Source organism: Ursus arctos, unplaced genomic scaffold (assembly GCF_023065955.2).
Source record: "Ursus arctos isolate Adak ecotype North America unplaced genomic scaffold, UrsArc2.0 scaffold_24, whole genome shotgun sequence".
Lineage (NCBI taxonomy): Eukaryota > Metazoa > Chordata > Mammalia > Carnivora > Ursidae > Ursus > Ursus arctos.
The window spans coordinates 40,435,668-40,448,847 of NW_026622919.1; the positions used below are offsets into that span (position 1 = coordinate 40,435,668).

A 13,180-nucleotide genomic window follows, 5' to 3' on the forward strand; every position below is an offset into this window, starting at 1 on the left:
TTAGTGAGTGTGACTCAAAGTAGGTAATAAGTATTCACTCACTGTGACTTCATTGAATGAAACGTATTGATTTTTTTATATCACATGCAAATTTTAGAAAGGAGAAACACCCACTGAGGGAATCATTCCTTGAATGATCACAAGAGAGGGGAATTTCTGATCGTCTAGTCATAAAATTCCCTGACACGATCTCCTATTGGGGTGGGGATGGAGGTTAATGACATCCAAAATTCTGAGTGATTTTAGACATTCTAGGACATTTTAGAAGAGCGTAGTGCCCGAGGTAAACAGCCTAAAACTATGTACCCAAGCAACAACTGCAGGGTTTTTTTAAGTGATTTTCAAAAGAGCGATAATTACCAGCAACATAGAAGATTCACTCATAATGCCAACTCTATGGAATCACTCTCAAATTTATAGACCATTTTACTCCTCCCACGGATGGAGTTTCGAACCCATATAACGCCACTTGGTCAGGGGGATGGGGAGGTTGCCTGTGTTGAGCAGCCACTGTCACTTTGGTTTCAGGAAAGTTCCGCTGGATCCCGCCTGATACATGATCTGTGTGCTTGATCTAACTAAACCAGTAGGAAATGCTGTTCAGTTGCTGGCCGGTGAGCTGAGAATCCACTGCTCCCAGGCCTGCAGATTGGCATGGAGTGTATGTTTGTTTTCTCCACAGAAATTATTCACCAGTTCATTTTGGAACAGCAGAAAGGAAACAGAGTGCCTCTCTGCATCAACCCGCAGTCTGCTGCTTTTAAGAGCTTTATTAGGTAACTATATGTATGTAATTCTTACTTCCTTGTTGTTGAAAGGATGCCGTTGTGATTTGGTTATTCAGCATATTTCTGTTTTTATTTAGATTAGGTAATATAGATAAAAAGGAGGTTACTTTTACAAGTTTTGGCTTAGTCAAAAGCAAATTAAAAATGTAAGCATTCGTTTTTATGCTGACGCCACTTCATGGTGGTTGATTTGGGGGTGGTGCTTTGGCAGTTTCGTTCTCAGATGACCGCTGTACTGCCTGATCCCGCACATGCATAGGGTCCTCCCGCAGCAGCAGCGTGGCGGCCACTGCCCTTGAGTTAGACATGGTTATCTTGGTTCCCACTACCACCCCCAGCACCTGAATAATAACTGCAAGCAAGATGATTTTATAGGTAGAGTGCTGGTGTGTTCCTATCTGGAGTTTTGCTTCAAGAGCTTCATAGCTGCTTTGGAACCCGACAAGCCTTACTGTCTTTGTCTCTCTCTGTCCTTTCCTTCTCAGTGTCTTTTTCCCTAATCCTTGGCATCATTTAAGCTCCAGCCAGGAGAAAGAAACCACACCTAGTAATGTGAGCAGGGAAAATTTAATAGTGAGAAGCATTAACTACGAAAAGATGGTTAACTTCTGGAAGGTGCATAAGAGGATTCTGGAGGGCCCCAAAGTGGCAAATGCAGAAAGCAGGTACTCTCTCTAGACTAAGGAAGAGTGAACAAGGAAGAAATTAAGAATTTGGAGGCGGCCCCTCCACCCAAGGCTAATAAAATTTGGACCTCTTTGTAGAGGCTATGACTGCCACAAGAACACACTCAGCTTAAGGGTGTTGAAGGCTTTGCAAAAGGTGTGGGCAGAACTGATCCATCAGAGAGGCCTGCTGGGTTGCAGAGAAACTTGCCAGAACGTTTGGGTAGAACAAAACAGGGCCTTCCATATCAAAAAAACCACACCAGCACAAGGAAGGGAAGCTGCTTCCTGATGCCATGCCCTTGCAGTGTCCTACCAGCACAGCCTGGTGGCAAAGGATGACTGCGAGAAGGGTCTGGCTCCAGTATTACAAAGCAGGACAGAGAAGGCTGGGTTTAGATCTGAGAGGCCACACTCTTTCTCCTTTCTTTCCTACCTGCCTTTCTGCCTCTCCCTTTTCCCTCTTCTCCTTGCTTGCCTTTTAATTGGCCGTGACATGGTGTTGAAGTTGATTGAATTGATTAAATCAAAGCCAAGAATTTTTGTTTAGAATTTTTTAAATCAGGGTGATTTTTATTTCTTCCATGTGTTTTCTGTGGAAAGAAGGAATTAGGTTGCATTTTTACTTTTCTGTGGTTTAAAATTACTTTCTTATTTTCCCCTAAGAGTCAGTGACCCACTCAATCGTGTTTTAATACCTTTCAGGTGCAAGTTATTCATTATCCCAGGCCCCAGGGAAGCAAAGTGGTTACACACACACCCTCAAGTTTATAATCTAGTTAGCAAAATTAGACAGATACGTGAAATAACTGAGGAAACTGATCTGTGGATAACAAATGCTAAACGATTATCCATTCCTACTGAACTCATATTTGATAAAAGTGCTTATAAGGCTCATTCACATAGGTTCCCACTTAAAGTCGCTGTATTTTGAGAGGCTACTTTTAAATGGATAATTCTGCATCCCTTAAGGTTATTTTCCTGGTTGATTATAAGCAATATTATTTATAATACCTACCACTTACTTTATATGACCAAGTAGGCACTGCGGAAGGCACTTTACGTACATTATCTTGTGCATTCATCACAACGTCCTATGAGGTGGATGGCAGGCATCATCCCTTTCCAAACGAGGAAAGACGAGGGGATTTGCTCGGCGTCCCACAGCAAGTAAATGACTTGTCACCTTCCAGCCCATCGCTGTTGCCTCACTTATAGATACAGATTCTCGAATGAACAATTTGAAACAAATGCATCTTTAGAGAAGTTAACCAAATAAAAATCCAAAAATGGACTTTATCATTTTCTTAAAGGAAGAGAGGAAAACACTCAGCATTGACTCACCCTCTTGCCCTTTGTGGTGTCACAGCTGGTTTCACATGTCTCCATTTTTTTCCAGTTCCACTGTTGCCCAGCCGTCTGAGATGCCCCCATCTCCTCTGGTGTGGGAGTGACGGTGGAAGATACTGTACTACTGAAGATGTAATGTAGCTTTCCACTGGAGTCTGGGATTTGCAATTCTGGAGGTTAATCATGCTTGTACTGTAATTTTACTAATGAAGTTTTAAATTAACAACCACTACTTGTATGATATGAATAATATTTAGAAATGTTACTAGACTTTTAATCTTGTAAAGTGGTTGTGCTTTTAGAAGAAAAATATTTTACCCAGAGTTGCACATGTTTTATGAATTTAGTGCAGCTGTTATGGCTCACCTCAGAACAAAAGAGAATTGAACCAAATTTGGGATTTTGGGGTTTTGTGTTTTTGTTTTGTTTTTCTTTTTTTAAAATGAAGTGAGATTGTTCACACATACACACACACACACACACACACACAAAGGACAGTCGTACATTTTGATATTTGAGCCATTCCTGAAAATTTGGGGTTTTCTAAAACGAAAGAATCTAGAAACCTTGCCTGCGACCAATCATGGAGCCACATGAGCTGATCGTGGCTGCACCTGGGGGGTTGGGGGGTGGGGCATGCCACCTAATGATCAAGCCCTATAATTAGCTTCTCATTAGAGCCGTGACGGTGATGTGTGCTGTCTAAAATCCAATGTTGTGGGTAGAGAGAATGAGTTTGTGACTAGGAGAGACTAAACTTCTGTTTTCCTTACCCAGTATAAATATATATATATATATTTAATCTATTTTTATTAGAAGTTTTTCTGCTCTTTCTTACATAAAAGAACCCCCCAAGCATGCATCTTTCATGTGTGTAAATAATTCATTTCTGGGCTAATTTCAAAAGAATCCCAACATTGCTGTATAGAGAGAGAACTAGCTTGCACATTTTAGGTCTGTGAAATTTTGTGAGACTTTTCCTGCACTGGACAGTAAAAAAAAATAAATAAAGACAAAAACAAATTTTTAAAAATTTTAAAGCCACAAAAAAAGGCACATAGGGAATTATGTCAAATGTGTTTGTGTCCTTAGGCAAAGCTGTGGGAGTCTTGAAATGTCACAGTAGTAAATAACTTATTACTTTTTGACAAATTCTTTTTTCTGTTGGAACACTGAATTCTTCTGTGCATATGTATATATGAATACAAATTGAAGGCCTCTACCTCCTGGAGTTATACAACTTGGCTTGTTTACCTCCACATGCTGATGATGACTATTTTTTTTTTTTAAGTTCAATGTGGAGACTTGAAACTTGAATGTCCCTTCCAACTTTTATATTAAAAATAAAAAGACAAGAAAATTGAAGATCGTTTTTCACCTGTACAAGGAATACTAATGGATCGTCTTAAAATTGGTCTAGGAAAAAACCTTGGTGTGTGTTATGGACAATTAACTGTTAAAGTTATTGTAAGTTATCTGTATTTAGCAGAGTATTTTCATCTTGAGTGATCTGAGCTGAATTTGAAGACTATTAATAAGTTATGTTTGGAAGTTTTAACTTCAATGAAGTAATTATTTGCTGTGAAAGAAACAAACATTGAATTACTAAACAAAGATGGTGCAATATCTTTGTTTTTTTTTTATGAGGCTCCTGAGAATCAACCCAACTGAAGCATTTCAATTCACTTGAATGAGAAACGTGTTTAGTATCAAAAGAGCCCAAGAAGACACTGGTGTGAAAGGTACAATCTCAGAGGTTGGTCAATTACCGTGGCACACTTACTGGTCACTTTGTACAATGTAGATTTGAAGTACAGTGGTGAAAACATTAAATGTGACATTTGAAAAAGATGTGTCATCTGTTTTCTTTCAATTCTTTTCCTTTGTTTTCTCTTCAGTACAGCTTTTATTCCTGATTTTGCAGTTTTAAGACATTTCCTACTTATATTTTTATTTTGACATTTGAGGAAATTAGTTCTAAAATTCTTCCCAGAAACTTTACATTGCCGAAAATATATCTCAAACTTAGTTTAATCATATTAAAGATATTGTGAGTCAAATATATATAATTTGAAAGTCTTTCCAGACCTCAGAGTCTAATCCAGTGGTTTTCAAGCTTTTTTTTTTCTTTTTTTTTGAACAAAGAATCCTATTTTCATGTAGGATTAAATTTCAATACGCTGGAATCCAAAACATTAAATAAATAAACTGGATGAAGCAGACTGCTGAGGACTTGACTTCACCCTTCTCTTCTTTTCTGCCTCCTGCCCCTGGCAGCCCAAAGGTAATTCCAGCAAAGGAAGAAGTCCCAGTGGGGCGCCTGGGTGGCTCAGTCAGTTGAGCTTCTGCCTTCAGCTCAGGTCATGATTCCAGGGTCCTGGGATCAAGTTCCGCATTTCATTGGGCTCCCTGCTCAGTAGGGAGCCTGCTTCTCCTTCTCTCTCTGCTGCTCCCCCTGCTTGTGCTCTTTTGTCCTCTCTGTCAAATAAATAAATGAAATCTTTTTTAAAAGGCGAGGGGTGGGGGACGGGGGAGAAATCCCAGCTGGGTGGTGCTATAATTACGACCTGACACCAGACTGCCTAACTTCAGAATACCTTCCCTGTGGCGGATAAGGCAACATGACTCTTGAGTTTGTAGGTGGCATATATTTCCCCCTATCTTTCCTTAATTTAGCAAAATGAATGGGTTTTTTTTCCTGACATGGAGAGAATTGACTGTTATAACTCATATAAATTAATACACATACACATAATAGTTTGTTCATCCAATAAACTTTTGAATACCTACTGAGTGCAAGAATTACTTATCAGGACACCTGTTAATATCAATAGTGCTTGAATAAGAAAACTAATTTTCGTCACTTACAAGAGAACATTGTGAATTGCACATATAACAGTTTGAAACAAATTCTTCACCGATAAATATTAGAGAAAATATATTGACCTATTCCCACTGGAATCTGCTCAACTAACCAAGGGATGTGTGCCTTTTTTTTTTTTTAATTTAAAATTGTTGATAATTGCAAAAATATGGAACTTCTACAGCCAGTGGAGTCAGTATGGACAGATAAGTTAGGGCTCTAATCAGCTGCAATTTGTTTGCAGTTTAGTTTTAAGAACCCAGAAGGTGGAGGTAATTTCTTGTAATAGTTCATAAGGTTTGGAATTTTTGTTTTGTTTTTCTTCTATGGTATATCATTTAAAGTACTACTCTTGGGGCGCCTGGGTGGCACTGCGGTTAAGCATCTGCCTTCAGCTCAGGGCGTGATCCCGGCGTTATGGGATCGAGCCCCACATCAGGCTCCTCCGCTATGAGCCTGCTTCTTCCTCTCCCACTCCCCCTGCTTGTGTTCCCTCTCTCGCTGGCTGTCTCTCTCTCTGTCGAATAAATAAATAAAATCTTTAAAAAAATAAAAATAAAACAAAATACTACTCTTATATTAAAATAAAAATATACTAAAGAACAGAATACGATATTTGCATGAATTTTAAAACAAAGGCCGCTGGGGGAGCTGTTTCCTACTATACCCTAAGGAAAGTCCGAACAGCATGGGTAGTAATGAGCACTTTGAGTCTCCTCTCCTTCCTTAAATGGTCTTTCCTTGGCTTCCGTTAACACCGCTCTGTTTTTCTCCCTTCCTGGGGGCCACAGTCTCCTTACAGGTCCTTCCTCTGCTTACTCCTCACAATGTTGTGTTCCCTGGGCTAGGGATCGATCCTGAATCCTGGCTTCTCTTCATGCTCTAAAGCCACAGGTTCTTGACTTGGCTTCTTGGTAGAGTCACCTGGAGAACTGTCAGAAATTCCAGTGCCTAGACTGCCCCTCAGACCAGGTAAATCAGAATCTGTCTGGAGACAGGTCAGGCATCAGTTTTGTGTTGTCATTTTTTTGTTTTTTAAGTTGATTCCAATGTACAGCTAAGATTGCCATCCACTGTTTGCTGCTCTCACCTTGTGACCTCATCTGCCCTCAGTGAGCATAAGAGAATGAACCCAAATCTCTTACCTATATACCCAGATTTTTCTGCTAGGTGCCTATTGGAAATCTCCACTTTGTTATCTTATAGGCATCTCAGACATGTCAACAACTGAAAATAATGTTTGCCACACAACTTTATTATTAAATCCTTCTCACTTTTCCTTACTGGTTCTCCCCCCCCCCACCCCCCTTCCTAGACTAGGGTCATCCTTAGCATATCATGAGGAATTGTGGAAGAGAAAGGAATTGTATGTTTGGGGGTGAGAGGGACAGCTGAGAGGTGGCCCTGGCTACAGCGCCCTCTCTTCACATTAGGTTAGGACTTGTACCAGGGTGGTACTCTTGGCACCATGGCGCCAAGTTTCCCCTTTTTTGGCAGGAGAGGTGGAAGAGAATGGCTCAGGTTACAGTGTTCCATCTGCTCCCTTCCCCTCAATCCTGGGCCGGGGCTTCACCGTCTACCCCGTTACTTAAGCCACAAATCAGAGTCTTCCCTCACTCCCATCTTCACTCCAGAATTCATGCACATTTTGCATTCCATTCTTTAATATTCTTTTATCTTAATGTTCTAAGTTACGTGCCATAAAAGAAAAATAAAACTTTCCCCATTGATGAGTTAGATGCTATTGAATCTTGTTTTCCGTTCTGGAAATCAGGGCTGAATGGAAGAGACTGCTACTACTTACTGAACTTAACATCCGGTTTCTCCGCTCTCAAGATTAAAATATTTTGAGACTCAAACCTGTAAGTGGTGACATTTTTCCTACACTTTTTTTACATACGTGTCAGGTGTACGGCTCTATAATTCAGCATCTGTACACACTACAAAGTGGTCACCAGCAAAAGTGAAGTTACCGTCCAGCACCATCCAGTTGCCCCGCGTCACCCGTTTCGCCCACCCCCAACCTCCTTCTCTAACCAGAACAGAACATAGTCTGTTCTCTGTACCTATGAGTTTTTGTTTTGTTTTTCGTTAGACTCCACATGAGTGAAATTATATGGCATTTGTCCATCTGACTGATTTTGCTTAACGTGATATATTCAAGATCCACCCGTGTCACAAATTGCAAGAGTCCATTCTTTTTTATGGCTGAGTAGTATTCCGTCATGCAAATATACCACATCATCTTTATCCATCTATCAACAGACGCTTAGGTTCTTTCTGTACCTTGGCTATTTAAAAAATGCTGCAATGAACATAGGAGGGCATATATCTTTTCAAATTAGTGTTTTCATATTTGTCAGATAAATACCCAGAAGTGGAATAGCTGGGTCACGTGGTAGTTCTTAATTTTATGAGGACCCTCCACAGTGTTTTCAATAGTAGTTGCACCAATTTACAATCCCACCAGGAATGTGCAAGGGTTTCCTTTTCTCCACATCCATTCCAACACTTATTTCTGTTGGTTTGTTTTTTCATATAATAGCCATTCTAATAGATGCGAGGTGATACCTCACTGTGGTTTTGATTTGCATTTCTCTAAATAATTAGTGATGTTGAACATCTTTTCATGTGCCTATTGGCCACCTGTTTGTGTTCTTTGGAGAAATGTTTATTCAGATCCTCTGCCAATTTTTAAATTGTGTTGTTTGTTTTTCTGTTGAGGTATAGGAGTTCCTTGTATATTTCAGCTGTTAACCCCTTTTCACATAACTGGTTTGTAAATATCTTCTGTTCAGTAGGTTGCCTTTTTGTTTTGGTGATGGTTTCTGTTGCTGTGCAGAAGCTTTTTAGTTTGTTTTTGCTTTAGTTTCCCTTGCCTTTGGTGTCTGATCGACAAAGAATCTGCTGAAACCGATGTCAAGGAGTTTACCACCTGTGTTTTCTTCTCAGAATTTTATGGTTTCAGGTCTTACATTCAAGTCTTTAATCCATTTTGAGTTAATTTTTGTGTGCGGTGTAAGACAGTCCAGTTTTCCCAGCACCATTTATTGAAGAGACTATCCTTTTGCCATTGTACAGTCTTAGCTCCTTTATCATAGATTAATTGTCCGTGTATGTGTGGGTTTATTTCTGGGCTCTCGATTATGTTCCATTGATCTCTGTATCTGTTTCTGTACCAATACCATACTGTTTTGATTCCTGTAGCTTTGTAGTATAGTTTTAAGTCAGGAGCCCCGATACCTCCAACTTTATTGTTCTTTCCCAAGATTGCCTTGGCTGTTTGTGGTTCCATACACATTTTAGAATTATTTTAGTTCTGTGAGGTAGGCCATTGGTTTGATAGGTATTGCATTGAATCTGTAGATTGCTTTGGGTAATATGGACATTTTAACAAAATTAATTCTTCCAGTCCACGAACACAGAATATCTTTCCATCTGTTTGTATTCTCTTCAGTTTCTTTCATCAGCATCTTGTAGTTTTCATTATGCAAGTCTTTCACTTCCTTGGTTTAATTTCTTCCTAGGTAATTTATTCTTGTTTACGCAATTGTAGATGGTATTGTCATTCTTTTTTTTTTTTTTAAGTTTTTATTTTTTTAAGTAATCTCTACACCTAGTGCATAGCTCAAACTTAGAACCCCAAGATCAAGAGTCACATGCTTTACCAAATAAGCCAGCCAGGTGGCTGGTATTGTTTTTTTAATTTCTCTTTCTGACGTCTTGTTATTGGTATATAAAAATGCCACAGATAGGGGTGCCTGGGTGGCTCAGTCAGTTAAGCATCTGCCTTCAGGTCAGGTCATGATCCCAGGGTCCTGGAATCGAGCCCCGTATCAGGTTCCCTATTCAGTGGGGAGCCTGCTTCTCCCTCTCCCACTCCCCCTGCTTGTGCTCTCTCTCCTCTCTCTCTCTCTGTCAAATTAACAAAATCTTTTTTTAAAAAATTGCCACAGCTATCTGTATATTGATTTTGTATCCTACAACTAAATAATTCAGTTATTCTAATTGTATTTTTGGTAGATTCTTCAGAGAGCTGTGTGTGTGTGTATTCATGTCATCTGTAGATAATGGCAGTTTTACTTTTTCCTTTCCAATTTGGATACCTTTATTTCTCTTTCTTACCTAATTGTCATGGCTAGGACTTCCAATACTATGTTGAATAAAAGTGGCATCCTTGTCTTATTTCTGATCGTAGAGGGAAAGGTTTCAGTTTTTACCACTGAGTATGATGTTAGCTATAGGATTCTCATATATGACACTTTCTTATGAGGTACATTCCCTTTATACCCACTTTATTGAGAGTTTTTATTATAAATGGATGTTGAATTTTGTCCTATGCTTTTTCTGCATCTCTTGAGATCATATGATTTTTCTTTTGTTAATGTGGGGTATCACATTGATTGATTCGCAGGTGTTGAACCATCCTTGCATCCCACCTGATCATGCTGTATGATCCTTTTAATGTATTTTTGGACTTGGATTCCTAATGTTTTTTTGAGGATTTTTGCATATATGTTCATCAAGGATGTTGATCATTTTCTTTTTTTGTGGTGTCCTTGTCTGGTTTTGGTATAAGAGTAATGCTGGCCTTGTAAAATGTGTTTAGAAGCTTTCCCTCCTCTTCAGTTTTTTCGAAGAGTTTGAGAAAGATCAGTATTAAATCTTTGAGTGTGTGACAGAATTCTGCAGTGAAGCTGCCTGGTCCTGGACTTTTGTTTGTTGGGAAATTTTTCATTACTGCTCCATCCTCCTTACTACTAATCCATCTATTCACGTTTTCTATTTGTTCATGATACAATCTTGGCAGATTGTATGCTTCTAGGACTTTCTTAAATCAACATATAATGTAGTATTGGTTTCAGAGGTAGAGGTCTGTGATTCATCAGTCCTACATAATACCCAGTGCTCATTACATCACATGCCCTCCTTAATGTCCATCACCCAGTTACACCATCCCTCCACCTCCCTCCCCTGCAGCAACCCTCTAGGAATTTTTTTTTAAGATTTTATTTATTTGTCAGAGAGAGTGAGAGTCAAGCAGGGGGAGTGGCAAGCAGAGGGAGAAGAAGGCTCCCCACTAAGTAGGGAGCCCAGTGCGGGGCTCAATCCCAGGATCCTGGGATCATGACCTGAGCTGAAGGCAGATGCTTAACCAAGCCGCCCAGCCGTCCCTAGGAATTTATCCTTTTTTTTTTTTTTTAGGTTGTCCAATTTGTTGGTGTATAATTGTTTTCCCTACATTTTTAAGTGACCTTATCAGTAAATGAACAATGTCCAAAATCTTGGAAAGAAGTGGTAAATGGCTGTTGGTAGAACTTTCAACAAGTAGACCTTCTTGCTAAGAGGTCAGCATCTGTGTTAGGTAGCCGACTTCAGAAGTCTGCGATCCAGTGGTCAGTTTCCTCCTGTGTCTGGGAAATACTCATCTAAGATCTCAAAAGAAAGATGGGTTTATTTTAACTTTTATTTTGATGATAACACTGGTCTTCAGAGCTCATCCTCCTCACAGCCAACTTATCTTCATCCAGTTCTTAATTGCAGCAACCACATCATGGTTTTTAAGAATGAACAACTGCTTTCGAGTCTTGAGAATGCTTCTCAAGGGAGAAGAAGAATCTTGTACAGATAATATTGTCTTTTTAAAACAGTATTGGGTGTGTGTGTGTGTGTGAGTGTGAGTGTGTTAGTATTACATTCACATGGTGCAACCTACAAAAGGACAGTGGAAAGGGAATCATTCTCCCTCAAGTCAAACCACTGTTTCCAGTTCCTGTGGATCATTCCAGTGATACCCTGCATAATCAAGCTTCTGTATTTTTATAGGAATGATAGCATCATCGGCACTGTCTTGCATCTTGCCTTCTTCATGTGATATATGTGGAGATCGTTCCACAGGAACACACACAGAGCTGATGCTTTTAATTTGAGCCGCTTTTTTATGATGACGGTAAACAATGAATAACTTGAATTAATTACACCTTATCCATGTTTTTATCCTTTGTCATGACATTGTTCTCCATGAGGACAAGTAATTCAGGGTAGAACCAACTAACCCAGTTTTCCCCCAGGTAAGCCATTGCTCATATATGTAGTCGTACATATTCTTTAAATCACTTCTTATTTTATTATAGATTTTCTTAAAAGACAAGTATTCAAGTCACATTTTTTTTAAACTATTTCCTAGCTCACTAAACACACTGAGAAAAATCAAGAGCCATTTAGTTGTGTAAACTCTCACTTGACAAGTTCAGCTGTGGCCCTATCTACTCATTTCTGTACCTTTTTTCATTCCACTGTGTTGGCCAAAGCTCCTATCGTTCAAGAGTTCTTTGGCTATTTTACCAACAACGGCCTTAAAAATGTCTCTTCACATATATCACCATGCATATGGCAAATAAAGGCCAATAGAGTGACCACATTTTTTTTAAGATTTTATCTATTTATTTGACAGAGAGAGAGAGACAGCCAGGGAACACAAGCAGGGAGCCTGATGCGGGACTCAATTCCAGGACCCTGAGATCATGGCCTGAGCCGAAGGCAGACACCCAGGAACTGAGCCACCCAGGCGCCCTGAGTGACCACATCTTTAATATGCATGTTCTCAGCTAACTATCAAGAATCAGGTGAAGCTGAGTTTTGCAACCAGTTGTGTTCATGTCTTTTTACGTGCAGCAGAACTATTTTTATTTCCAGCAATACAGATGATTTGATATTCTAAAAAACAAACTATTAAACACTTACGAATTCTTAATGAAATATAACAATAAGTAGCCAAGCTTACAGAAAGAGGGAAATTGTTAAGGACCAAAACCAAAGAGCACTGGAACCACGGCTTCCCTAAGACCATTTGCCAACTGGTGAAACATAGAGCAGCTAACACTAAAGCTAATATTTATCAACTGATTATAATCTGCCAGGCCCTGCTCTAAGTACTGTACAAATATTAATCGTACAACAACCCAATAATGTGGTACTATTATTAGCCCCATCTTTCAGAGGAAGAAACAGACTCAAAGAAACACATTAGAATCTTGGCTAGTAAGACTACATGGGAGACAGGAGATATAACCTTGAGCAAGACATGGAATTCAAATTTAGGTTCCCACATATAGCTGAAATATTCAAAGAGCTATTCCTTCAGTGAAAGGAAGAAAACAAAGTCCCACCTGCCACAAGGAAATGTGTGTGTTCTTAGTTCTTGGTGGGAAAGTAGTCTTCCACAAGAATACTAAACCACAGGTTTACAAATACACATCATTTAGAATTCAGATTTATGCTACTGTGGAAGCCTCGGAAACACAAATCAGAATATTAAAGTGGCTGTCAGTTAATAGTGCCCTGGGGTGCCTGGCAAAAGCAAGCATAAGCGCTCTTTTGGGGATGCATCCTCAGCTGAAGTCTCAAAAGGATTCCAGTAGATAAAACCCACCCAAATTTGAGCTCACAACCCCAAGTAACAAAACAAGGAAGTAAGCTGCTGTACGTGAGAGACCATTAAAAACTAAGTACTA

The 13,180-nt window shown here is 39.4% G+C and overlaps 1 protein-coding gene across 1 annotated transcript in view; it reads left to right on the top strand.

Annotated features, from left to right (window-relative positions):
• The window catches only part of NLK (nemo like kinase), a 158,359-nt gene extending 153,707 nt beyond the window's left edge, over positions 1-4,652 (top strand). The window contains exons 10-11 of the mRNA XM_026517691.4: positions 683-776; positions 2,853-4,652. Coding sequence (XP_026373476.1) covers positions 683-776; positions 2,853-2,907 — 149 coding nt within the window. The 3' untranslated portion in view covers positions 2,908-4,652. The remainder of the gene's footprint in view (positions 1-682; positions 777-2,852) is intronic.
• Positions 4,653-13,180: the final 8,528 nt, after the last annotated feature.